Source organism: Panthera tigris, chromosome A3 (assembly GCF_018350195.1).
Source record: "Panthera tigris isolate Pti1 chromosome A3, P.tigris_Pti1_mat1.1, whole genome shotgun sequence".
NCBI classification, from domain to species: domain Eukaryota; kingdom Metazoa; phylum Chordata; class Mammalia; order Carnivora; family Felidae; genus Panthera; species Panthera tigris.
The window spans coordinates 6,768,053-6,795,847 of record NC_056662.1 but is presented as its reverse complement, the minus strand read 5'-3'; the positions used below and the strand labels follow the sequence as shown (position 1 = coordinate 6,795,847).

The following is a 27,795-nucleotide window of genomic DNA, read 5'->3' as shown; positions in this document are numbered from 1 at the left end:
GACACAGGAAAGTTGCCTTCAGATGCTCTTGTGCCATGTTGAGGAATTTATTCTTGATCCAGTGAAGCGACGGGGAGCTTGGACAAGTTTTAAGCAGGGAGACGATGTGAGCCAAGGTGGGATTTTGTAAAGCTGTCCCCAGCTGCTGTGTGGAGAATGGACTGGAAGATACTGGAGGCAAGAGAGCGGGTTATCGACTCAATAGACGCTGGTTCTTGTTCAAGCCATTACTGTTATTTCAGAGTGGGGAGAGCCACCCCTCACCAATGCAGTTGTCCAGTTTGGATTTTGGGTGTTTGGAGGCCGATGGGTGCATCTGAGGCTTAGCCACGGCGGCCACGGAAATAGGCTCTGCGTTTCCACCACGTGAACTTCCAAAGAATGAGGAGCAAAGACTGAATTCTGCTTAGAGTCAGGTCAGCAATAATAGAGTTCCCCGTTGTGAAGGACTGAATTCAGCCGAAAATTTAATTTTTTAAATAAATAGAACAGAAAGGTCAAAATACTGCTAGCAGAAATGGGGATCTGAAATTGGAAATTGCTCAGAAATGTCTTTTACTTCCTCCCTGCTCTATTAATGACTTTTCCAAACTCCCTCCCAAAGGAATTTCTTAGATATGCTAATGTCATTCCCTTTCTCTAAAACATCAGGTCAAATAGTGCTATTGAAAAGGCCCTGATAGAAGATACACTTGGAAATCACCTGTGATTAGCAGTTTTATTTAAAGTAAAACGAAAACGAACCGTCCCTCTGTCCCCACAGATTTGAGTGGCAAAAACCAAGACGGTTTGCCACCTAGGTTCTGATCTAGCTTGTCCCTTCTGCCTGGACCGTCCCCGCCTCCTGCCTCTCCCCTCCCAAGTCCCTACTCCTGGCTGGCTGACCTACGCTTCCTTTAGGAAGCAGATTAAACACCACTTCCTCCAGGAAGCTGTCCCCAACCCCCCAGGCCAGATTGGGGACCCTTCCTAGACCACCTGGACATCCACATTTCCCCTCACAGAACACGTATCCAGCCCGAGTCTTGTTAGCTTAATCCTCCCTCTTCCCCCATCAGACTAGAGGCAGGGACTATGTGCACATTTGCACCAACTATGAAGCAAGAGCGCGGAACAAAGCCCGCCGTGGAAGGACACACAGCAAGTACGCGCTGTGTGTTGAACGACCATTCGTTGGTGCCTTGTCCTCGAGGCACTGTAGTATCTGACATGCTCTATGAACACCACCCAATTCCATCTGATCCCCTCGACAGCTCCACGAAGTGGATATACAACCAGTTAACAGACCGAGAAACTGAGAGTCAGGAGTTCGACACATTTATGCGAGTGGCGCTGCTAATGAATGGCTGGGCTGGGATTCAAATCGAGCGTGCGACTCCAAATCCTACGTGTTCAACCATTTCACCAGCGACTCACAGCACGAGAACAGGAGGATATAAATGCACAACATGTTGTGATTTAAGGAAAACATTTTTGTTGTTGTTTCCTCTTTTTAACCGCATTGAACTCTTCCAGCCTATGGTGCCGTCCTCCCCCCGGCACAGAACCAAACCTGAAAGGGAAGCCAGAGATCAAGCCGTGCTGGTTTCTCAAGACCGGGCTCTACCTGCCCTCACAGAAAAAGCTATTTGTAGTTACGGATTTGAAACCCAGGTGACAATCGCGGATAACCGATGCCCTCCCTGATCGGCTACGCAGAACAATGATGGGAGAAGGGAAGACACTGTGTGGGTCTGGGGGAAGCGAGGCGAGTCAGGCACCTGGGTGCAGCGGGAAGGTGAGACTTGCCCTCGGGGCTCGGCGAGGGCAGGGGGGCAGCTCTGGGAGGCAAAGCACCTCCGTGCGCGCCCCAGGCACCTGGCCACTTGTTGCACACTCCCTCCAGCCCTCGCAGAGAGCTGGGATCCTTGATGTGGACCTTAAAAAGGGTGGCGCCGGCAGAGAGAGGCCGAGAGAAGATGCGGAGGAAACCAGCACACCTGTCCAAGGGGGGAGCCGCCACCAGGAAACGCCGAAGAGGCCGGCGAGGGACAGAAGTGATGGGAGCTGGCGGGCCGGCCGGCCCAGGCGGCTAGCTTCTCACCACCGCGTGGCGGGCGGGCGGGGCCCAGCTGACCGTCCAGCCTGCAACCAGGAGACGTGAAAGCATTCTCAGCAGCCGGGCACTCCCAGACAGCACTGCCCTCCCGCGTGCCACAGTGCCACATCCCAGCAACGCCTCGCCCACAGCAGTAAGACCAAAGGAAATCCAGGGGCGCTAGCGGGATGGGGAGGGGGGGCGTCAGGCACCGGGAGGAGGAGGCCAGGTTTCAATGTACCCTCTAGCGCCTGACACTGGGGCCACCGATAGGCACCGCTCCACACGACCCTAGTCCCATAGGACGCTGAAGACGTACGGTGGGGCCCGTGGTTTAAATGTTTAGTAGGAGATGCAGTTACATCAGACTAAAGGTGAGTTTCCAGGTCATTTCACAGGCGAGCGAATTTTGTCAATCTGCCGAGGGTGGGGGGAGGAACACGTTGTGTCCCTAATTTATGTGGCTGTGGAACGCTAAGAAGTTTCTGGTCCAGAAATCTCATAACGGCAGCTGCACGCGATGTGTTAAATCTGTCCACAGGAGCTTTGAACACTTGTGAACGGGATACCGGTATTTACAAATCAAGAGGCTTCATCAAACAATAAATCCAGGGGCGCCTGGGTGGCTCAGTTGGTTGAGTGTCCAACTTCAGCTCAGGTCGCCTCACTACTTGTGGGTTCGAGCCCCATATTCCGGCTCTGTGCTGACGGCTCGGAGCCTGGAGCCTGCTTCGGATTCTCTCCCTCTCTCTCTCTGCCCCTCCCCTGCTTGCGCAGTCACTCTCTCAAAAACAAAGAAACGTTTTAAATAAAATAAAGTTAAATAAATAAATCCAGATGTCTAACACTTCTTGAGAAAAATCAGAGGATCTGAACAGAAATTCAACCTTCCTAGAAGGCAGCCTCCCCCTTCGATGGCATGAAGGCCCAGGTAGCCGGGCCACCGCGGTCCTAACGCTCCCCATCGCTAACCACAGTCAAAGGTCCACTTCCCTTTGTCACTGTGCGTGTTCTGCTGCTTTTTATTATAGTGAGAGATTTTTCTCTGCAGCCGTGCTCCTAGCAGGGGGCAGAAAATGAAAGAGGCTGAGTGAGCCCTATTTTTCTTATGTCCAGGCTTTTCCTTCCATATTTGTGTCACCTGCCTGGCCCCAGGACCCCAGATTGGCCTTGGTCTGTTCTGCTGGGATTGGCACTCCGTGGGCCACACTTTGCAAGGGATGGACTGCTCACTGCTGTAACATCAAGGCTGCATAATGTGACGGTGACCTCTTAACCTAACCCCACTGAAGCCGGTCAAGGGGTTCTCCACCCAGCATGCTCTGTGTTATACACTGAATTAGGTCCCTCCCCCGAAATTCCTATCCCCAGGGTGCCTGTATTTGGATACATGGCCTTTAAGGTGGTAGTTAAGATCAAATGAGGTCAGAGTGTGGGGCTCTAATCCAAAAAAGACTGGTGTCCTTATAAGACTAGGAAGGGGCCGGGGGGGTGGTGGGGTGGCACATGCACAGAGAAATGGCCGGGAGGAGAGGCGCGTGTGCAGAGAAAAGGCCCTGCGAGGGCACAGCAAGATGGGAGCCATCTGCAAGGTAAGGAGAGAGCCCTCAGGCACCCACATCTTCAGCATCCAGCCTCCGGACTGTGAGAACATCAATGTCTATGGTTTAAGCCACCCAGCGTGTGCTACTTTGTCGTGACAGCCCCAGACGACGCGGGCGGCATCCTTCCTCGGGAACACGCTATGTCACCACGTCTCTCAGACGACCTCCGGCTTCTCGGTAACCTCTTCACACTCCTAGGATCTGACCCCGGCAACCCCCCTCCTTTCCAGAAGCCACACCGTTCAGGGTCCTCCACTCCGCCTGGGCCGTACAGCCCCAGAGCTGGGCTCCAGGGAGCCAGGGTCGTTGCGAACCACTTGCAGGATCCCTGCTCCAAGGCAGTGCTGGGAAAAACCGCTCCCTCAGATGAAGTCTCTAAGAACGACCTCCTTTCCTTGGCTCACTGCGGGCCCAACGTTTCACGAAGACGAGTCCGTCACTCCCTGGGGCCGTCTTTCTCCAGGGGAGGGTGCTGGGTCTCCTCCCACCCTCGATCTTGAACTGCTCTGCCCTGCTCCGGGGACCCCGAGTGGCTGGTTCGGTGCTTACACACAAGCAGTGGCCAGTAAGTAGACAAGACCATGCCCCTCGTTTTCACCGCCGCGTCCCTGTGCCCAGCAGATTATGGTATCTGGTGCAATGTAACACATGTATGTTGAATTCATAAATGTTGCTCGTTCAGCAAGAATTATTGAAGCAGAACAACGAAAAGCCACTTGAATGATAGCAGAGCGGCTTTTAGGAGTAGCCGTATCCTGGGCTCTATGACTTGCCAGCTGGGGAGATCTGGGCGTCACTTACGCTCCGCGAGCCTCAGCCTCCTCATCTGAGAAATGGGTGTAGTAACAGTGGCCATTTCCCAGGGCCGCGTGATGATTAAGGTAGCACACACAAGCGCTTAGCACAGGTCTGGTTTCTAATTAGCATGCAAATGGCATTTGTTACATAATCCCTGTTTTCTTCCCCGGGGGCCAAATTTGGGGGATTTGGATTTGGATTTCCCCTCCTTCTTCTCTTCCTTCCTGCCTGATCCTGGGCTCAGCCCAAAAGGTGAGCACTGGACATGTGGGTGCAGAGCCCCTACTCTCTAAACGTGTATTCAGTTAGCAAATAACTGAGGGAGTAAAAACATCTGCTTCAAAAGTAGTGTGTTATATTTCTACTATGGACATGGGAACTCTCAGGTAGTCACTGACTAAATAAACAAATTCCATTCCCAGAATTTACTGCTGCCACTGAAATTGACCTCTGTTGTCTTTGTCCCTCTCTTGGGGGTAATCACACCCCTTCGCCCTGGGGAGCCACCCCTACCGCACTCCCAGCCCACGGGCAGGGCTGACCCCTCCCCTCCACAGCTGGGAGAAGGGTGGCCCGTGCCAGTCAGAATAATCCCATCCCACTGGCCATAATGATTAGCTCACTCTGTATTCCTCAGCTCAGCTAATCCAAATGAAGTGAATCCCTAAAGCCCAAGGATGTTCTTTAAAAGAGAAACTCTCTTTCCCTGCTGGAGATGAGCCAGAGGTGGCAGACAGGTGGAGGATGGAACCTAACACTGGGGCCACCATAAGGGAGCCTTACACTAAAAGCAAGAAGATGCAGCTAGAACCAAGAGGTGGAGAAAAGAGTCCTGGATCCAGCCTTACCTGAGGCTATCACCCCACAAGCTTTTTAGCTTCTCTTTTTAAGCTTTTTAAATTTTTAAAAGTTTTTTTGAGCTGGCTTTTCTTTAAATGTTTATTGGCTTAGTTTTGAGAGAGAGAACACAAGTGGAAGAGGGACAGAGAGAGAGAAGAGGGGGGAAACAGAGAATTCAAAGCAGGCTCTGAGCCCTCAGTGCAGAGCCCGATGTGAGGCTCAAACTCACAAACCTGGAGATCATAACCTGAGCCAAAGTCGGACGCTCAACCGGCTGAGCCACACAGGGCCCCAACGTAGCTTTTTTTCCCCTTTTTTTTTCTTTTTTAAATTAAACCAGTTTGATTAGGATTTCTATCGCCAGGAATTCAAATGGTCCTAATAGGGCAGTCTTAAGTCACCTTTGGTTCAGGCAGTATACAAAACAAAATAAAAGTCAAAAACATTGATGTAAACGCTTAATCACACAAAACAGCTACCATTTTGAACACCTACTATGTGACAACCCCTAGGCCAGGCCCTTCACACACCTTGGCATCATTTCTTGAAACAGCTCTGGAATATCCATACCATAAAAACTTTTAGCTCTCTGATAAACCCTATGATCCTTCTTTTTTTAAGTAAGATAAAAACACCCAAATTCCCAATATCCAACTCTTTCCCTTGGTCTCTTAAAATGAATCTTGTGTCTCGGTTACTGTTTTTTTGTGTCAGGGGGGAAGAAAAACATACCTACAAGAGAACCTCCACACAAATCAATCTTTATTCCATTTCACAGCCTGCAAGATTTTCCAGATATTCCAAAGGTCTCCTTCCCTGAGTGAAATATTACATTTATTTAATAAAGCAGGTAGAATTTACTATCTGGGCACGGGTAAGCACTTTTTACTTTTCACAAGATAGATGACAGCTGCTGGCAGGCTTTTTTCTCCCTCCATTTTTGCTTCCCCCCCCCCTCACTTTTGCTACGGTTGCACCACTTTACCGATCACAACTGAATTACCAAACTGAGCCAGAGAAAGATTGTCCCTATGGGGGTACTGTGTAGGTTGCAGGCTTTATTTTCTTTTAAAGACGACTTTGAAGAATTAGAAATAAATGTTAGCAACTGTGGTTTTCAGTGACGCTGACTTATTGCTTTGGGGAGGCTTAACAACCCCACACACACAACACACACACACACACACACACACACACACACACACACACCCCACCACCACCACCACCACCACACTTGTAAGCTGAATCTGCCAGGGACAGGAGGTGGGAAACGGGGTGGGGCCGGAGGGGCGGGGAGCGGACGGTAAGTACTCTAAGCATTGCCAGCCAAAATTGGCCACAGAAAAACAAAGGCTAAGCCAGTAGATTTCTATCCCTTGGCTTAAAACTGGGAAAGAGTCAGCGCTTTAAATAGAGTTTGCCTGTGGAGGAGAGAAAGCAGCTGGGAAAGAGAGAAAAGTGGTTTGTTTTCATTTGCTGCCAACAGGACAGAAGGTGAGGGTTTCTCTCTCGACATTTTCACCCACAAGTTGGGCAGCCGCCAGTTTACTGTTTGGCTGAAAAACTCCAATTAAAAATGCATGACTTTGGTCTTCTGGAGAGGAGGGGCAAAAAGTCAATGCTCGGTTGTGCAAACACTCCAGGCAGCAGAAGTGAACTGAGGAATCTCATTACCTCCCCTACCAACCATGGCTTGGGAACGAACACCCACAAATGCTGGCGGGGAATGGGGCAGATCAGAGTCGACTTCCACAGCCCTGACACCTCGTATGATTTCATCGTGGGCCCCCAAACGACGATTTCAGAAAAGGCCACTTCAGGTGCCTGATAAGCCATTTTCCAGCCCAAATAATTCTCCCGCTTACTCATCTGCACACACACATGTACGCAAACATGCGCACGCGTCTTGCCCCTGGTCATGACTTAGAATATCTGGAGGCATTTGCTTCATCTCAAATCTATTCACGCTTTTATCAACCCTGGGCAACAGCGGTATTGGTCTTTGTTCATCTCTGTATCCCCAGGACTCAGTGGTTTGGTGAATATTTTATTTGTTGGGTTAAAGGGTAGATGAGTAAAGAAGCAGCAAAACACTCAATTTCCTCTACTTTCCATCTTACGAGTATCTAACGTTCCTCAGAAGCAACCTCCTTGTCCTCCTCTTTATATCCCCCATAAGATTCCTTCCGCAAAGCTGTAGCGATCAGTGGAGACTGCTTGATGATTTTATAAAAGGAACAGATATTGGAAATAAATCTCCTCCCCAGACCCCTTTTGCACAGCACAGCCCCCCTGAGATGGCTGCCCCTCCAGAAAGCAATCACGCTGACCCCCCCCCATGTTCTTATCCTGAACAATTCCACTCTGCACCCAAACTTGCATTTCTGCTTTCATCCAAAGTAACCTGGACCCAGAGGCTATGAACCATTGACTACCCTGTGAGTCTAACCCCTCATGCCAGTGGCTTATCAACATATTTCTTCTGACCATCCAGAATTCTGTTCCTGGGTGATGATTTCGTAAATGAAATTTCATCAGTTGGTAACTTTTAAGTTTCAATGCTCAAACTCAACGCCCGCAAAGTGTAAGGATGCTTCGGATTCCCTTTGTTGACCTGGAATCTCAGATCAGCTTTATTATGCCAGTTACCACTACCCTGGAATCCATCAGAATTCCCTTTTGCTGGTGTACCTTGGATGCAGACAGTTTCCTAAAATCTCTGCTGATTGTTATTTATTTTCTTTATGAATCAATTATTTTTCTTTATTAGTATCTCCCAATAACCCCCCACCTGCTGGCATTCTCTCATGTCATCCCATCTTTTGAGGGAGGGCCAGATCAATCACTTGCCTTTGATGAATGGCAAAAATGATGGGATGTCACTCCTGAGATCAGATTTCAAAACCTGTGACTCTCCTCTTCTGGACAGTCTCTCTGCTCCCATCTCAGATTGCACACTTTGATGACGCTGCCTCGTCGGCAGGCCCACACAACAGAGAATGGAAGGCAGCCTTCCGCCAACCGCCTGCAAGGAACTGAGGCTTGTAGCCCGCCAGTCCTCGAGGAAAGGAATCCTTCCAACAAGCACATGAATGAGTTCAGACATGGGTTCTTCCACAGTGGAGCCTTCAGATGTGACCATGGACTCAGGTGACACCCGCGGGCAGCCAGCTGAGCTACTCTGAGCCAGAGGCACCTAGTGAAGCTGTGTTCACCCTCCTGACCTGCAGAAACTGTCAGATAAAGTATGTGCGTCGTTCTAAGCCACTAGTGGAGAGTCTGAACCACTGACAGGTGGACGTTGAGTCCCATGAGACAAATCACAGGTAACTGCTCACCAGGCCTAGACTACCTTACTGAAACTCTAAGACACTCTAAACACCCGGGTGGCTCAGTCGATTAAGCGTCCAACTCCAGATCAGATCATCATCTCCCGGTTCACGGGTTCGGGCCTCGCGTCGGGCGCTGTGCCGACGGCTCGGAGCCCGGAGGCTGCTTCGGATTCCGTGTCTCCCTCTCTCTCTGCCCCTCCTTTGTTCATGCTGTCTCTTAAAAATGAATAAACGTTAAACAAAAAGAAAAAGAAACCCTAAGCAACCAAGATGACAATCTCTGGACTATCTTCCTGTGACTGCCTTAGGTACACCCTGATTTTTCTGGATTTTATTTAAGCCGCTAGCCTTTCGTAGCTGTGGAGCTGCAGCCGTGACAATGGCCACGGCTCCCCCTGCCAGATGGACCCTCACCTCCAAGTGGCCGAGCTGCCTGGATCACTTCGCCACTTCCTACAAATAAGCGGAAGCCTTCGTCCTCCAAGAGTTCTGCACAACTAATGTTCTGAGAGGCCACGTCTAGTGGGGAAACCCCATTTGGGAAATTCATTTGTCAGTCACTATACCCACCAGCTCCAAAGCAGCCGTACAAAGCTAGCCCCTAAATATTTCAGTTTCTCATCATGAGAGAGGAGGTCTGCCTGAGCTCTTCAGAAAGCAGCATTCAGACCCCTCCTGCGGGGAAGGGTTTGCTTCAGGAGACGCACAGGCAACAGACTTCCGCTCTCAACCCCTTCAGGCCCTGCCTCAACTGCAGACAGTAGCCTTGCTGAGGCCACGCGCATCCTCCCCTCCGAGCAAGGACGTGTGGGTGTGTGGAGGGCCTGGCCGTTTGGCCCAGTGCGGGACTCTGACGGGCAGCGTTTGCTCCGACGCTGCCCCCTGGCCTGCCCAAAGCTTTGTGGGTCCGCACCTCAGTTTGACTTCTCCCTCTGCTCGGTCCTGCTTCCTCTCCCTTCCTTTCCATGTTGACCTCTCTACAGTATTTTCTGTCTCAGCACCCACTTCCTGTGAACCCCAGCGGTGACATCACTGTGAGAGACCCTACTGAAAACCTGACCCTCAGGATAGTGTGTAAACGAGCCCAGCATCGCATCTATGTCCATTTCTGTCTCCGCGTGTGTGGTTCTCTCCCCTATTTTCTGGCTTCCCTTTGTCTTCTCGAGATGGTGACCTCCACCAGAGCAGGAACTGTCTCCCTGCCCCCCATGCCTTGTACTCCAAGTGCCGCCCAAGGACCAGCGACATCAACTGTCAATTAGCAGATCTTACCCGCAGGGTGGAACCTCAGACTCCACCCTAGACCGACGGGGTAGGAGATGACACATGAAGACCACACAGAAGGTGACGAGCGCCGTTGTCTTAACAGAGAACCTGCCCACAGCTGCTAGCACCTGCCTGAGCTCATGGGACAGGTGCAGACCTAGTCCTGCTGACTGAGTTTGCCTGAGGTGTGGGGTGAGAAAGGCTGAGGAGGGGGATGGGGGTCTCCGGGTTCTGACCCTATTGGTTAGGAAATGGGAATCTTTCATTTTGGAGAAAAGGCACAGGGTCCTCAGAGGATGAAGGTGATGGAACCACCCAGCTGTGAGGGAGCGTTCCCGGAGCAGTTTCTCCCTCAGCTGCAACCTTGTCGCCCTCACACCTAAACGGAGCATCTCTACCATCACACAGGCCTCGTCGCATTCATCCGTACTCCCCCCACCCCCATTCCCGCCCCGTCCAGGCCCTTGAAACGTCAGATACGTAAATAAGCGAATCAATCAAAGAAACCTGAGAAGATTCAAAGCCAGAGAGTTGGCCCAACAGGCCACTTGCATGAGGTGTGGCCACGTGGCCTGTGACCCACAGCAGGTGAAGGATGACCTAGGAAGTCCTCACTTGGACACAGCATGGAGACAGAGATGTGTGGGGAGCCACGGGTCAGCCTCCCAAGAGGGATTTTAGTGAGCCGGCTGTACTCTGCCATTTTGATAATCACAGAAATTAGGGGAGGAAAGGAGAGGCTTGGTCACCCAGCCCATCGCCTGCCTGTTCTGAACGCGTCTCTGGCGCATGTTCGGAACACTTCGGTGGCACTGCCGGTTGACATGCTTGTTCCATGGCTACAGAAAATTGGGGGTCAGTTCACGCTTGCTCCTTTGCTCCCCTCTCCTCCAAAGGTCATAATCCAGATTCTGCTCTGCTCATTTGCGAACTATTTCTTGCAAGCGGAACGTGTTATTATGAAGAAAAACGTCGTGGGTTTTTCTTCTCGTTGTTGTTTAAACACTGCTTCGCTGGGATCGTCTAGGGCACGCAACAGCAACAAAACAGGAATCTCAAACGAGTACACATCAGGTGTTTTCTGCTGCTCAAGCTCCATGCCCAACACAGGTCAGTAGGGGGCACTGTGTTGATCACGACTGAAGTCCTGGACTGAGGAAGACAGTTCCACATGTTCTTCTCACGGTCACCAGAGGAAAGAGACAGGAACAAAGCACATTGCACATGGGCTTTGAAAGTGTCGTCATGGAAGTGACACCATCACTCTGCTCTCGTTTCACTGGCATGTCGCCTGGCCATACACTTACCATGTGGGCTCCCCATGTGCCTGGAAGGGGGGAGAACCAGAAATATTTTGTGCGGCAAGAATGATTGCCACAGGGAAGAAATCTACTGCAAATCCTAAATGGCCAACCTCATTCTCAAAGGCCACCTGACAATTAGAACATGACCCCATGAAAGTGGACAAATACCTCTAGCATACCGTCAATCAGTGATAGAGAGTCCCTACTACGCCAAGACTTGAAGTGACAAAAGAAACAAAGTCACTCAATGATGGTAGTTACATTCAAAACAGGGAGACAGGCAAAGAAAAAGCACACAAATAAACCATATGACAACAGTGTTGCAAAACAAATATACAAGACAGGTTGTAGGCGTGCTTGTGTGTGTGTGTGTGTGTGTGTGATGGGCCAGGGCATTACTGATCCCCAAGCAGAGTGGAAAAGACATCCACATGGACGGGTGACCTGCTTTGGGATGTTGTACGCCCACGTGGATGAGGAGAGAATTCACACAGGGGAAGCAACCCTATGGCAGGTGTGCAGGTGGGGTGAGGAAGGTTTCCACGCTGGTGCCAGGAGGGGAGGCATGAGATGCTGGATCCCCCAGGGAGGAAACGACAGCATCCACGCAGGGGAAGGGACAATGGTAGAAAACGGAGATCGGTTACATTCAGAGGGATGGATCAGCAAGTAAATTAAGAACCACCTGAGCCGGGTTCTTCGCTTTCAGAGAAGTGATGTTCAAATGTGGAAACTCCAATTTCTGAATGAAATCCATGTGTTGGACAGGAATCAGAGATTCTTGGGATACACTCACATCTTTGACAGATGGACAGATGATGGATGGACGGATAGATTTGTGTTTGTGTGTGTCACACATATTCCCTAGCTTGTCCATTGAGAATGTGTGGGAACACAGGCACCAGCGGTAAGCACACCCAGCTCCCAGATCTTGGCTTCTAAGTACCAATATCCACTAAAAGGAACCAGAGCCTTGGAGAAAGTGCTGGGGAAGAAAAAGTACAAGAGTCTGCAACATCTTTTTGTGCAAGAACGTGCTCAAAGAATGATAGAAACATGTTCTAAAAGAAAAGAATCTGAAACCAAACTGAAGGAGCTCCCTCTGACCAAACTGAAGATGATTGAAACCAGGAGTCCACACAAGTAGAGACTAACAGTTTGGTGCTAAGTGGGATACTTACGTGGTCTCAAAGCTCCTCCCCATCAAATCCCTCTTACTTCCAAAGCGGAAAAAAGCAACCACAGTGGACAAGTCTGGCAGACAGACCGTAATGTGACAATCAGAACGACATCATCAATGGGAGGAAGAAATTAAATCGTGTGATGCAGGGCAGAAACGCTTCTGGAATAACCCTGGTGAAGATGTGTAACCTGAATCCAATCGTGAGGAGGCATCAGACAAACCCAAAGTGAGGGACACGCGACAAAATAAAGCATTGGCCTGTCGACCTCAAAAGTGTGCAGGCTGCAAAGAGCCAGCCACAGACTCAAGAGACATTCGGGACCAACGGCGTCTGACGGGACACGGTGACAGAATGCAACACAGGCTTTTGACCTGGAACCTCTTGCTATAGAGGACATTATGGGGACCGCTGGTGACACTTGAACAGGATCTGAGGATGGCAGGAACGCATCGGTATTAATTTCCTGACTTTTACGGTTCTATGATAGCCACACAGAAGAATTTCCTCATTTGTAAGAAATAAACACTAACGTGTTTGGGGATAAGGGGGCATACTCTCAAATGACTCAGGAAAAAGAATTCAGCACTGTATGTACAACTTGGTAAAATTTTTATTGCTTCAACAGAACAAAAAAGATTCGAGGTGATACTAAAAAGAAAAGATATTAATGATATATATATTAAGAGAACAAGAAAGTTGCAGAGCTGAATGGTACGGCCCTATTTTTTTTTTTTTTTTAAGTGAATGCATGCACAAACGTCTGCGATGTTAACAGTGATCATCTCTGGGCAGTAAGATTAGGTCTAGAATTCTTGTTGTTCCTCTGAACCACCTGAAATTCGCTACCACGAGCAGGTGTTCCCTCCGTGCAGAGCTAGTGCTGCAGGAGGCGATGGGCTTGGTTGTTCTCGGTGCTTGTCTGGGTTCTCCAAGCGCCTCGATTCTTCAGCAACCGCCTCGCAGAGCTCGTGGCTTCGCACAGGCAGCGGGAGGAGGCCAGAGGGGGACTCTCCACATCTGGAAGTGCTCCAGGTGCCCCCCCAGGGGAAGCCCCTGAACGCGTAACCTCACAATTAGTAAAATGCTGCGGGCACCACCAGCATTAGTCCCCGGCAGCCCAGAGCGACATTCTTGGCTCCCCTCAGAGCAACTGAAGGCTTGTACACATTCAGCAAGAATCTCCGGTGCCTGGGGAGCCAGGAGGTTGGGTGCTCTCTCGGGGCCTCCCTTCAGCCTGTTCCCCACGGCTGAAGGCGGAGAACTGCTACCGAGCTTCCCCTCCCCTCCTACCGCTCGCCCTGAGAGGCCTGGGGAGAAAGGCATTGGGCTGCTGTCCCCAGACTGCAGCCCCAGCCTTGCACCCTGCTGCCCACACCTCACACTCCACCAGCACCAAGAGGCTGCGGCAAGTTTGTAACGATTCTGACCCAAAATGTGGAGCACATATTTTTATGATTTTTATTTTTTTTAATTTAATATTTTTGAGAGAGAGAGAGAAAGAGAGAGAGAGAGCATAAGGGGGGGAGGGGCAGAGAGAGAGGGAGACGCGGAATCCGAAGCAGGCTCCAGGCTCCGAGCTGTCAGCACAGGGCCCGACCCAGGGCTCGAACCCACGGACCACGAGAACGTGACCTGAGCGGAGGTTGGATGCTTAACCGAGTGAGCCACCCAGGCGCCCCTATTTTTATGAATTTTAAATAAAAACATGGGTGAAAGTAGAGTTCTTGTCTGGCACTGAATGATGGCAATATTCGAAACGTCACTCCAGGGCATCTCTAAAATCTAACGGGTCACTGGAGTCACCGGGACAAACTGAAAAACGGGACAGATTTGTGGGCTCCAACCCCTATCCCACAGACCCCAATAAATCAGAGATGCTAGTGGGGTCAGCAGGAAGCCCTAGAATAGTTTGCTGGGGTTTTTAGGGGTTTGTTTGGCTGGTTTTGGTTTTTTTGTTTTTTCAGGAGGCTCCACGCCCAGCATGGAGCCCAACACGGAGCTCGAACTCACGACACTAATGTCAAGACCCGAACCGAGATCAAGAGGCGGATGCTCAACCAACTGAGCCATCCAGGTGCCCTGACCTTTCTGTTTTTACCCATCACCTGCAGCATCGTCTGAAAATTTGTTAAGCAAACAGGCATTAATTGGATAATTCAGGGAACACGAGGGAAAATGAAGCTGCCATGAAAATGACGGAGAGCAGACTCTTTAGGTTGGGAATTTAAAAAGCAACTTCTCACTTTGAGACTCCCCCATTTGGGGCAAACTTAGTGGCTGCATCTAAAACACAATGTTTATGTGGATCCTGAGAAACTTAACAGAAACCCATGGGGGAGGGGAAGGAAAAAAAAAAGAGGTTAGAGTGGGAGAGAGCCAAAGCATAAGAGACTCTTAAAAACTGAGAACAAACTGAGGGTTGATGGGGGGTGGGAGGGAGGGGAGGGTGGGTGATGGGCACTGAAGAGGGCATCTTTTGGGATGAGCACTGGGTGTTGTATGGAAACTAATTTGACGATAAATTTCATATATTAAAAATAATAATAATAATAAAATAAAAGACAATGACTGGGGCGCCTGGGGGGCTCAGTCAGTTAAGCATCTGGCTTCAGCTCAGGTCATGATCTCACGGTTTGTGAGTTCGAGCCCTGCGTCGGGCTCGGTGCTGACAGCTCAGGGCCTGGAGCCCGCTTCCGGTTCTGTGTCTCCCTCTCTCTCTGCCCCTCCCTTGCTCACGCTCTGTGCTCTGTCTCTCTCTCAAAGATAAGTAAACATTAAAAAAAATTTTTTTAAGACAATGAGCAATGATCTGTCAGACCTTCTAAATTACAGTCTTAAGAACAATCTTCACATTAGCGTGGTGCTTTGTGGTTTGTAAAGCCCCAGGATGTATTTTCATTTAACTACTCAAAAGGTATTAGAGAAACAAGTAGCAGCAGAATCCCCTGTGGCGTTGGTCAAAAATGCAGATTTCCAGAGCCCTCCTCACTAAGGCTTAATGAATCAGGAATTTTGAGGATAGGGGAAGACATCACAATATTTTTAAAAAGAATCCCAAGGGGCTCTTGCAACAAGGTTCAAAAACACCTGAAGGGCATTCTAACCCTCTTACGTAGGCAAGGCAGACAGGACCGGTCACATGCCCAAGGTCACTGCATCCCTCTTTCCAAGAGCCTGCAAAGCCACAGGGAAAAATAATTCCTCGTGGATGGGCTGGAGGCAGGTCCCAGAAAACCTTCCTGGCACTCTTCAGCTTCATCAGTAACAGAAAGGACAGAAGACCAGACACCTACCAAGGGAGGTAAGGAAGCAGATTCCCTCTAACCCAGCATGAGCCAGACTCTTCTAGAAGTTACGTTCCCCTGGAAAGCCTTTTAGTTGCACCCCGGGAACTATTTCGGAAAGCAGGGCTCTCCACAGGGACTAACACTTCATCATTTCTGTTCTGTGAGCCCAGACTCTGGCAGGAGGAAGAGACGCGTGTGCACATAGTAGGAAGCACAGCGGGAGTCCCAAAGCTCAGAACCGGGTCAGGAAGTCGGAGAGATGGGCGCACAGTCACGTGAATTGTGTCCAGACCGCCTGCACACCCAGGCTCGCTCCACGGGCTGGGCACACGCCAGCGGCGGGAGAAGATTTTGACAATGTGAACACACTCCTTCCCTCCTCTTCTCTTCTTTCCCTCCTGCACCTGTCAAGCAGGTTGTTCACTGTTTCCTCGCCTCCTTAAGAGAAGAAGGTGGCAGAAAACAAATAGACTGGGGCGTCTGGGTGGCTCTGTCGGTTAAGTCTCCGACTTCAGCTCAGGTCACGATCTCGCGGTCCGTGAGTTCGAGCCCCGCGTCGGGCTCTGGGCTGATGGCTCGGAGCCTGGAGCCTGTGTCCGATTCTGTGTCTCCCTCTCTCTCTGCCCCTCCCCCATGCACTCTCTCTCTCTCTCTCTCTCTCTCTCAAAAAATAAACATTCTTTTAAGAATTTTAATTAAAAAAAAAACAAAAACAAATAGACCATAAGACTCTGGGCCACCTCAGCCAAATCAACACGGCCCTCGGGCCAAGTAGGCCTCTCCCCACCCACAATCCATAAGGCCCTGGACTATTACCCAAATCCACGGCCAATGAGCTGAGCAAGAAAAAAATGAGAAATTTTCTACTAGCCACTCAAAATTGGGGGGAGGGGAGTTCTTGGAGGCAGAAATAAAGTTGAGTTATAGAAGATTTTCAAAGATTTTTGTTTTCCTTGCAAACCTAAATTTACAGATTCGTATTTAACCTGCGACACTTTCAAGGAAGCTGTGCTTATTGGCTCACAAGAGGAAGGCTGGTTCTGGGTGTCAGTGGGGATTTCCCATGGGCTGCAGCGGACCAGAGACCTGAGTTCCAAACTGACAGGTAAGCAGGGACGGGTACCGGGTCATCTAACCCAGACGCTGTGGTTTGTAGGCCTGATGCCCTGACTTCTCAGAACCAAAGACAGTCGTTAGAAATAAGATACGATGGACAGATTTAGGAAAGAAAGCCGCTTCCTTCTCTCCAGGCTACCACTAACCAGGTACTTTCATGCAAATTCAGTAAAGGACCTCCTCGTTAAAGGTATTTTCATGTGTCAGAAGATTGTTGTAATGTGCTTATTTTGTTAGAATAACAGGATAGAAGTGGCACACTCCTGAGATAGTGCAGTGTACAACCCCCACAACTGTACAGGGCACCTCTGTATCATTCTTCATTTTAAGCAAGGTTTGACTCTGAAAGTACATCATGGTGAAAGCAGTAATGAGGTCACCCAGATCATTTCAAAACACACATCGTTAGTGTTTATGGAGCCTAGCACCACGTTCTGATTTCCAGATTGCAGGATTTCCACCCTGAAAGTGAAGAAGCATTTATAAAGAGGTTTGGAACTTGTAGGAACGATGAAAGAGAAGATTCTAAGTTTACAGAATGTGGGGCACACAGTAGGTACCCAATACGTATGTGATTGTTTAATCAACTTAAAAAAAAATGGAGGGGCACTTGGGTGGCTCAGTTGGCTAAGCATCCGACTTCAGCTTAGGTCACGATCTCTTGGCCTGGGAGTTCGAGCCCCACGTTGGCCTCTGTGCTGACAGCTCAGAGCCTGGAACCTGCTTTGGATTCTGTGTCTCCCTCTCTCTCTGCCCCTCCCCCACTCGCTCTGCCCCTCCCCCTCTCAAAAATGAATAAATGTTAAAAAAAATTTTTTTTTTTTAAATGGAGGTGTCCAAACTCTGAGAGAAGGTTCTTGCCTTATTTCCTTTCTAACAGACGGGGCCTCTCACACTCAGAAAGTCACGGATGACTTTGTGATTCTTGCCAACTTCAACTCATGACATTGTGCCAATCTCTGACAGTAAAGGAGGACCTGATATTTTTGCCTTTAATCTTTAACAACCAAGTCAGCCAAAGAAAAGAAAATCTTGCAGAACAGGACTTTTTAAATGGCTTTTGGGCTCCACACTTCCCTGTACAGATGCTTGTAAAATATTGTCTTGTCTTCTTGGGAGAGGGGACACGGGCAAAGTCCTACATCCCCAGAGACAAACCCCAGGCGCTTCTGGTGCTGCGGCTAAATCTTGAAGCCTCCCGTCCTGAGACTCTGTCCTCAGGCAGGGAGATGGATGTGGCTTCCTTCCAAGCTCAGAAACAGCTTCCCTGAATTACTGAAATGTGGGGCGTTCCTCTCCCTGGAGAGAAGTTACCAGACTCCTTCGACAGCACTTTTTCCTCCCAATCAGGCTGGCCAAGAAATGGAAGGGCAGAATCTAGTACACTTTCGGAGCCCGTGGATCACAATGTCACCCTAATGAAGAGAAGCGGGTATCTTTGCCCGTGAGACAGCATCCTTTTACCTGCCGAGAACTGACCTCAGCACTCAGAGAGAAAAAGCAAGAAAAAGAAACAAAACAGGGGCGCCTGGGTGGCTCAGTCTGTTAAGTGCCTGATTTTGGCTCAGGTCACGATCTCGCGGTCCGTGAGTTCGAGCCCCGCGTCGGGCTCTGGGCTGACGGCTCAGAGCCTGGAGCCTGCTTCCGATTCTGTGTCTCCCTCTCTCTCTGCCCCTCCCCCGTTCATGCTCTGTCTCTGTCTCAAAAATAAATAAACGTTAAAAAAAATAAAAAAAAAGAAAAAGAAACAAAACAAAACTTGAACAGAAACCGGAACCAACTTTACTCCTTCTCACTCAGCTGTCATTCATGCTAGATATCAATGAACTTTTAGCATTCTTTTTTCCTAGCTTTTTATTGAATTGGTTTTTATCCCAGTGTATTAGTTCTTTGATGGAATGCTTCTTATGCCAGTTGTTCCATTTTTTTTTTTTTTACGTGGGGGGAGGCATGACACTTTTTCCACTGTGATGTTAACATCGCTAACACTCAAAGGAAAAGCCGAGCTATTTGAGAAGAAACACTCGTGACTGTTTATTTCTAAATAGCTAAGGAGCTTGGAAGGAAAACAGCTTACAAAGGGAGCTGGGTCCATTTGTGTAAACACAGAAAAGGCTCAAAGCCCCCCAGCCCCATCCTGAACGCTGAATTGTGCAGACTGGCCATCGTTCTTGGCCAAATGGGATAACTGCCCGGTCAAAGCAGTGGGCTACAGACTATACCACGACGAAACAAAACAAACCACAACACGACAGCAGTGGGGCGTTCCTCTATCACCTCTAATCTGCCAGCACAGGGCCCTTCTTTGGGAGTCCCTCAACCTTCCCCAGGAACAGGCACACCGATGCCCTCTCGGGTTTCCTGGAAAGTCAGAGGGTCAAACTTTATGTTCTCCAGGAAACCCCAGGGGGAAATAAAGACTTCCTTAGTTCGTATAATGTGTTTCTCATCATAAATACCACCAATTGGTCCTAAAAATTGTTAAGGGAGACTTCTGCCCTGGGATGCATTTTAAGTGTACTGAATGGCCTACTAGAAATTACTGTTGTCGTTGAGTCTTCTGAGCACATTCTCCCTCTCTCTCTCTCTGACACACACACACACACACACACACACACACACACACACACACCCTTTACTCAACTGAGCAGTGTCCTCTGAAGTCAAATGCCAACTGTACTCAGATAAAGGCATTGCAATCCCTGGAGAAGGCTCACTTCAATTACAACGAAAAGCACAATGTAACTACATCTTTATTTCAGGACAAATGCTCACAAAATGAGGAATGTCACTAAGGATTTTCCGTCTTCACGAGACAGCCACTTTCTGTGGGCGACTTACCTTCGTTTGCGCGCGAGGGTCTCCCACATCTTGGCTCCAGGTAAAGCTTCCTGTAGGTCCTTCCTCTGCACGAACGGGCAGCAATCCCGGGAGCCTTTGCCCCACCCCAGAACAAGAGTCCCATATTCACCCGCATGAAAGCGTCTGGCGAGCTGCCTTCAGCTCACTGCGTTGTAAGAAGGAGGATGACAGGAGCGTTTGTACTTCCGGGTCACTGCAAGGACCTACCCTGCACCCAGGACGCACCGAGGTTAGGGAATCACCTGAGGACTTCGTTCAGCTGCAGCTGCCTGAGGCCCAGCCCACAAGAGTCTGGTGCAGGTGGCCCTGGGGTTTCCTCCAAGATCGAGCTTCATAAACTCTACTGCGCCTAAAAGCCACGGGGCAGGGCAAGAAGGACCTTTTTAAAAATGCACATTCCGACTCAGGAGGTCTGGGGTGAGTCTAAACCCCACCTGGGGCTTCTAACAAGCCCCCAGGTGATGTGGATGCCACTGGGCCACAGACCACACTTTGAGTAACAAGCCTTTAAGAAACAGCCGTGGAAGGTCTCGCCATTCGGCGTCTGGTACCCGAGCCGGGACCATCAGCATCATCTGAGAGCTTGCTGGAAAGGCAGTTTCAGGCCCCACCCCAGACCCACTGTGTCGGAATCGACATTTCTATCAAGATTCCCAGATGATTCTTATGTACATTAGTTTGAAAAGCTGACTTAAAAGAACTTCAAGATCAAATTCACAAAGGAGTTGTCTGTGGAGAGGTCGGGGTGGGGAGGGGCAAAAAAAACCCCACATCTTTTTTATTCTAAGGCATGTGAAACCCATATTAAAGGTAGGCCTGCAATAGACAGGACAGTGAAACCTATTTAATTTTTTTAATGTTTTTTTAAATTTTTTTTCTTTTTTTTTAACGTTTATTTACCTTTGAGATATATAGAGAGGGAGACACACAGAGTGTGAGTGGGGGAGGGGCAGAGAGGGAGGGAGACACAGAATCCAAAGCAGGTTCCAGACTCGGCACGGGCAGCACAGAGCCCAGAGTTCGCGGGGCTCGAACCCACAAGCCGCGAGATCGTGACCTGAGCTGAAGTCAGACGCTTAACCGACTGAGCCACCCAAGTGCCCCCAAGAAACCTCTTTTAGAAAGCAACTTCTTAAATCCCACCCCCCCCCCAAAGAAAACCACTTAGCCCAAGAATTCCACTTAAGCTCCACCTCTCTGAACGTGAACTGTTATCAGATGCTGTCACCTTTCTCTTCTGCTCATCACTTTGCCATGGTCATTAGGTCAACCAACTTGAGGACCTTGCTATAACCAGTGGATTACCATTGTTCTGGGGACAGGTGGTTTAACAAAGTGGGTTGTTTAACAAATGTGGGTTGACAAAGCCAAGTGCCCTCAGTCAGAAGGTGAGATGGAACCACATGTTTATAGCACTGTGGCTCCTTGTGGGGATTCTGCGTCTGATGTTTAGGGAGCTCTGAAAAGGGCAGGTGTCATCACTTCAAATCCAGCACCTACCAAAGCGTGTGACGCATTAGAAGGATAACTTCGGGGCACCTGGGTGCCTCAGTCGGTTAAGCGTCCGACTTTGGCTCAGGTTATGATCTCACGATTCGTAAGTTCGAGCCCCACGTCGGGCTCTGAGCTGACAGCTCAGAGCCTGGAGCCTGCTTCCGATTCTGTGTCTCCCACTCTCTGTCTCTGCCCCTGCCCCGCTCGCACTGTCTCTTTCTCTCTCTCAAAAGTAAATACACATTAAAGTAATTTTTTTAAATAAAAAAAAAGAAGGATAATCTCAACATTAGTTGAAGAGATTTATTTCAAGATACAAAGCAGGAACTTGCTAAAAGGGAGAGGCCAAAAGAAGAAACGCAGCTATTTTGATTTCCAGAAACCAAAAGGAAAGGGGAAAACAGACTTACTTCAAAAACAGAGAAAGAAAGGAAGAAAGAAAGATTTTAATTACATAATCATGTCCCAACAGAATCTGTGGTCACGGGGAGTACCCGAAAAGAAGCTGGAATCAGTGAGACCCTATACACTAGCTCTTTATTTCCTCCAGTTTTGTTTTCTTGGGATTCTGTTAGGGAGAAAACGCTGGCTGCAGACAATTGCTTGCGTTTGTCGATCAATAGATCAAGGAACAGTCAAAGGAGATCGGGAGGAACGGTGCTGGCATTGATGAATGTGGACAGGGCCAATGCAAATCCTGTGTTCAATTAGCATTTTTGTGGGCCGAGCAATTTCTGAAAACTGTTTTCAAGTCATAGGATATGCAGGGAAGCATCCGGTGCCATTTCTGGAAGTACTTCTGATGCCTTCGACCCATCCCACTCGTGCTCAATCTTTGACCCTTCACCATGCCAACAGTAACGTCCGCCTTCTGGCCTACTTGCTTCTTGGCTGTGTTAGGGCTTAAAGCGTTAGTAGTAACAGTCAGCCTTTACTTGAGCTTCCTTACAGAGCACCAGGCACTGCACAAGTCTCAGTAAATTCCCACAACAATGTGTTGTTTACAAATGAAATAACGAAAGCTCAGAGAGGTGAGGAAACTGGCCCAAGGTCACACAGCTGGTAAGTGAAAGTTGTAGAATTCCATCCAATGTCTGTCCAAAATCTACGCTCCCCGGACTAAATCATTCTGTCCCTTCTGTTCCCTCACTTCAATCTTACCTTTCCAGCCATGATGTCTGGGTAGCTCTAATTAGCTAGACCCACTTTTGGAATAAGAACCTAAGGCTTTCATTCTGACCACATTAATCAGACGTCTGACCTCCCCACTGGGGCTCCTGCCTGTTACAGGTGCCTTCCCACACTTGATGGCCACAGCTTCAGTGCCTTTTTTTTTAAATTTTTTTAATGTTTACTTATTTTTGAGAGAGAGAAAGACTGTGAAAAGCGGGGGAGGGGTGGAGAGAGAGAGAGCAAAATCCGAAGCAGACTCCAGGCTCTGAGCTGTTAGCACACAGCCCAGTGTGAGGCTCGAACCCATGAACCTCAAGATCATGACCTCAGCTGAAGTGGGATGCTTAACCAACTGAGCCACCCGGGTGCCCCTGTGTGCCTTTTTATATTAATTTTTTCTGGGAGGTTTTGAATAGATTTTGCATTCCAAAATATCTACACTGGAGCTTAGCAATTACAGTCAAGCCCTTTGCCGATGTTCTTTTCTGTTCAGAAAACTCTAGAAAAATCAGAGCAAGCCCCAAAGGATGGCCACAAGCATGTTTATAAAGACACTTATACGTTGGTCTATTTTGTTTAAGCATCACCTTTTCTCTGGTCCATCATAGGCGTCTATTACTAATGCAAATACCCTTGAGCCATTTTGCCAAAACAATGACTAATAGTATATTTATTCAAGTATAAACCAGTCCGTTGCAAGGTACAGACGCAGCCCTGAACACAGAGAGCCAGGGGGAAGGTTACGTTAGAGCAGGTGTATTTCAGAGGATGCCACACGTCCCCAGATGGAAGTCCCCTGTGCAGTATTGTGTTCTTACACAGCACAGTCACAAAGGAGGAAAGCTTCTGACTGGAAGCCAGCTGAAGAGTAACTTGCCAAGCAAAACACTGAGGATCCAATGCCAACATCTCCAGTTAATTCTTCTTGAGGAAGGAGGAGAGTCTCCCTGGGATGAATGAATATTTTGACTTGGTGATTAATCACAATTATGCTGGAAAACCTGCCCGTGTGTTTTCTCTCACAGGGTCCTCGGACACCTTCCTCGCTGCCACCGTCTACAAAAGGGGCCCTTTTAATTGCTTTAATTGAGAAAAGACCAGGAAATGGAGCCAGATCTCCAGATGAGACATCTATAATAATAGTCCCTCCGCAAAAGACACCGTAATATTCCATCTGTCTCTTAGTGTTGTGAAAGGGGCGGAACTTTCCCCCAAGTCTTCCCGTTGAGTGGTCTTCAGCCTCCTCACCACGCACTCACTCACGGAGCACTCTGACGAGATTTTAGCAAATTTTCTCAACTTGACCACCTAATGGTAAGTCCATTCCGAAAGAAGAGTTTACTAAGTCCATCGATTCTCTTTTGGCAGGCTGACAACTCCTGGATTTGAATGGATTAAACCCGGGAAAGATTTCCTATGCCAATTCAGAGGACACTCCCCCCAGATTCAGAAAGCTTTTCTTAAAAACTCCCAGAAAAGGGCGCCTGGGTGGCTCAGTCAGTTAAGCGTCCGACTTCGGCTCAGGTCATGATCTCATGGTCTGTGAGTTCGAGCCCCGCGTCGGGCTCTGTGCCGACAGCTCGGAGCCTGGAGCCTGCTTCGGATTCTGTGTCTCCCTCTCTCTGCCCCTCCCCTCCTCATGCTTTGTGTCTCTCTGTCTCTCAATAATAAATAAACGTTAAAAAAAAAAAAAAAACTCCCAGAAAAAGAAATGATGGGGGGAAGGAAAGAAGGGTTGGTGAGAAAGAGGAAGTAAAGCACATAGAATACATATTTCCCGAGCCAAAAGGACAAAACAATTCGGCTAACGTATATTGACCTTTATTCTATGACAGAGACATAAGTAATTTTGTGAGTTCATATGACCTGTACAAAAGACAAAATAAGATATTGCACTAAGTTTAGATATGGGATATTTGGATGTAATATTAGCTAAACAGATAAATATATACAATTTAAGGAATTAAGGCAAAACCAGATGATACTTCCAAACACAACAGAAGGCTTGAAAAATAGGTATAATTAAAAACAGGGGCATCCCATCTCCAGTTAATAAAGTGGTCAGGTCTAAGGGAAAAAAATCCCTCAGGTTTTTAATAAAGTGGTTATTATCAATCATGGTAATTCAAGCTGAGCAAGAAAGTATAAGATTTCCCAGGGAGGAGGGCGATCTGGTGGAGGTTCTGGGGGCTGAGCACTTAGAACTCGGGGAAGCAACTTTTTTCCTTGTCAGATTTATGATCTATTCTTCCTATTAGAAAATATAATTTGGAAAATATGACTCTTTCACATATATAATTAAAATACAACTATGAAGCATTCTTTTTTGTTAAGGGAAGTCATGTTGGTGATCTCACAGGGTAAATTTGCGGGCAAGCCATTCGTTACCCTATTGGTAGAGAAGACACAAAGCCAGTCACTGAAAAAAGCAATTCCCAGTTACCTTAAGAGAACAAAAGAGACGAGTTCCAAAGGAATAAAAACAAGTGTAATCAATATATCAACACAGCATACAATTCTTTGGCAGTATCATACTAACCGTGGATTGCACTCAGAACTTGAGAGTTTTCTCATTCTTAAGACCCGCTCGCCAGTCTTTTAGAAACAAAGAAAGAAAACGCCACATCTGCAACGAATTCAGTGATTCCAGGAAATTAAATTCAGAATGAACCTTGCAGACAGCTTTTAAACTGTTAACACTTGAGCACAGATAGGTATTGTCTGCTGTGAGTCCCCATCCAAGTATACTGAAACACACACACACACACAAATCATCTGCGAGACTGTGTATCAGTTCGGACAGGCCTAGGATCCTTAAAGAGAATCCATATTCACCCATGAGAAACCAATAAAAGACGTCAATCCGATGATGAGGAAATGATCTTCCAACAACGCAGGGGTGGGCCTCCCCTCCCCTGGATCAACATCGCGGAGAGATCAAATCCTATAGGGGAAACACCAGAAAGCCAGAGAACGTGGAATACTGCCAGCCTCCAACCAAGTTACCTTTCTCCAGTTTTAGGTAAACTTTATCCTCCTTATCCAGGTAGAGGAGCACCCCATTAGTGGCAGCTTCGCGGGTAACATCTTTGTCCCCAGCAAAGGCAGATATTACCGGCTTTCCATTTAACATCAGGTTAACCTACGAGAAGAAAAAAAACCCAAATCACTGAAAACATCTGCTGGGGGCTAATGAAAAATACCTAAGATGAAAGACCTGGTAAAATAGCTGATGTTCAGTAAATTCATCCTGGCTGTGGCGGCTACGCACTTAGTAGGTCCACTGAGCTGATTTTTTTTTTTTAATTAAAATAACTTTTAACTTCTCCCATAGAAATTTCCTGAGATGCCTCCAAAAGGATACCACCCATGGAGAGCGGCCTAGCCTCGCGGAAACTGGCCTCCCTTCAACACATAACTTAAGCTTGTGGTCTTATTTACTTGTCATATTCGATAAGAACCTTCCGGTAACGAAGCAAGCCTGAGGCTTCCCAGTATATTAGTAAAAAGAAGCCCAGTGTCCTTGGCTCTGATGAACCCAGATACAGCAAGATTCTACCAGCCACAGTTCATTTAAAATTATGGAATGTGTGTGTGTGTGTGGGGGGGGGGGGGTTCTTTTTCTGTTTGCCCTGATAATGTGTATTAAAAAATCGTGATCGGGGAGCCCGAGTGTCTCAGCCGGCTAAGCGTCTGACTCTTGATTTCGGCTCAGGTCATGATCTCACAGTTCTTGAGTTCAAGCCCACGTTGGGCTCTGTGCTGACAACAGTGAGCCTGCTTGGGACTCTCTCCCTCCCTCTCTCTGCCCCTCTCCTGCTTGCTCTCACTCTCTCTCTCAAAATAAATAAATAAACGTAAAAACGATAGTGATCACCACTACCACTGAAGATTTTAATGATGGGTAATTAGCAAAGAATCAATAATTCATAAATTCATCATTATTATCAAATAATAAACTCAAAATGTGTTCACGTTTCTCCCCACTACAATTTTTATTATGCTGTGTTAAATATTACATACATTTCTAAATACTGGGGCTTGGGAAAAGCTTTTCCACGCTAGTAAATTTGTTTACTAAATATTCGTTCCTTTTGTGTTAAAAAAAAAAAAGCACTTTAATGAAATCTGTGGATGATAAATGTATCCATTCACTAGGATATGTAAAAGTGGGAGAAGAATTTGTAATCTATCATTCACCTGGCGACAGTATACAACACAAACATTGAGTGTATGATAAAAAGAATACTAGAATTCCACAGACATGCATCGGTGCCATTGGGTGTTAGTATATTTGGGTATCATAGGCTAGGCTTTGAGTGTAAGGTCAAGCCTATATCCTGAGAAAGCACAACACAAAATATGTTGCTCACTGTGGAAGTGAAATCTGTAACAATTTCCTAGCATCGGAGTAACTGAGGATAAACTCTTTAAAACATACCCAGAGAACACCCTTTGTAAAAAGTATATTGAGTAGTTTGCTGCTTCACAGATTTGTTTTCAATGGTTAACTGTATCTCATGCAGTTTAACAATAAAAGCGAATTTGTTTCATGTAATATATACTTGTAAAGCTCCGCTAGTCTTACAACTTTCTTCAGATTCATTTTTGCATATGGGTTAACTGAAGTCGGGATCTTATAAAGTGATTTGTGTCACTGAGTTTTTACCAAGCCATGTTTTTTAAGTGGTTGGTTGTTAGGACGGTAATAAATTCAATTGTTTATTTTTCTATATGTTTCTTGTCATGGCCTTAATGGATGCTATAAAGAAGAAAACTGGAAATTAACTGTTTTGAAAATAAACCATAAAGATGGTTGTTTATTTTTACAATGAAAACACATCTTAAGATAAACGCTTAAATACATAACCACTGCCAATAAACACTGTTGCTTGGGGGAAGAGAGGGAACAGGTCAAAACACATACCTGGATTGTTTGGCTCTGGTAGACTTTAATTACGTGAAAGCTGAAACTGTAAATTCCTTTTCTTGGTGCTACAAAGACAGACTCCAGGGTGAAAAAGTTACCCACATTTACTAGGATCTACAAATAAAAAATAATTAAGAACAGTAAATTATTACAATATTCTCTTCCGTAACTAAGACAAGCTTCCTTCCTTCCTTCCTCCCTCCCTTTCTCTCTCCCTCTTCCTCTCTCTCTCTCTCTCTCCTTCTTTATTTCTTTCACAAGTAGCTTAAGAAACCATACAGAATAAAACACCGTGTTCTACTTCTTTCCTCTTTAGTGACTTGGAAAATAGATTTGTGTAATGGAAAGTTCTTCTGTCTTTTAAATGGTAGAGGAAAAAAAAAAAAAAAATAAAGTAACTGCTTTGCATTCATGCCTCAATTTCCAGCGAGGCCTGATGGCTCTGGAAACATCTAGATAACATGTGAGGGCTTATAAATATTAGCTTTACCTTGAGAGTCAGAGAAAAGGCATCTGCCCTGTATTTAT

The 27,795-nt window shown here is 47.6% G+C and overlaps 1 protein-coding gene across 2 annotated transcripts in view; it reads right to left on the bottom strand.

Moving 5' to 3' along the window:
• CBLN4 (cerebellin 4 precursor) overlaps positions 1 to 27,795 on the bottom strand; it is a 74,293-nt gene that overhangs the window by 43,522 nt on the left and 2,976 nt on the right. Inside the window, exons 2-3 of one of the 2 annotated variants that reach the window (XM_042980111.1) lie at positions 27,265 to 27,381; positions 25,344 to 25,479 (exon numbers count right to left, since the gene is read on the bottom strand). In XM_042980111.1, the coding sequence (XP_042836045.1) occupies positions 25,344 to 25,479; positions 27,265 to 27,381 (253 nt within the window). Of the gene's footprint in view, positions 1 to 24,048; positions 25,480 to 27,264; positions 27,382 to 27,795 lie in introns of those variants that run through there. The other variant, XM_042980112.1, reaches the window with a different exon arrangement.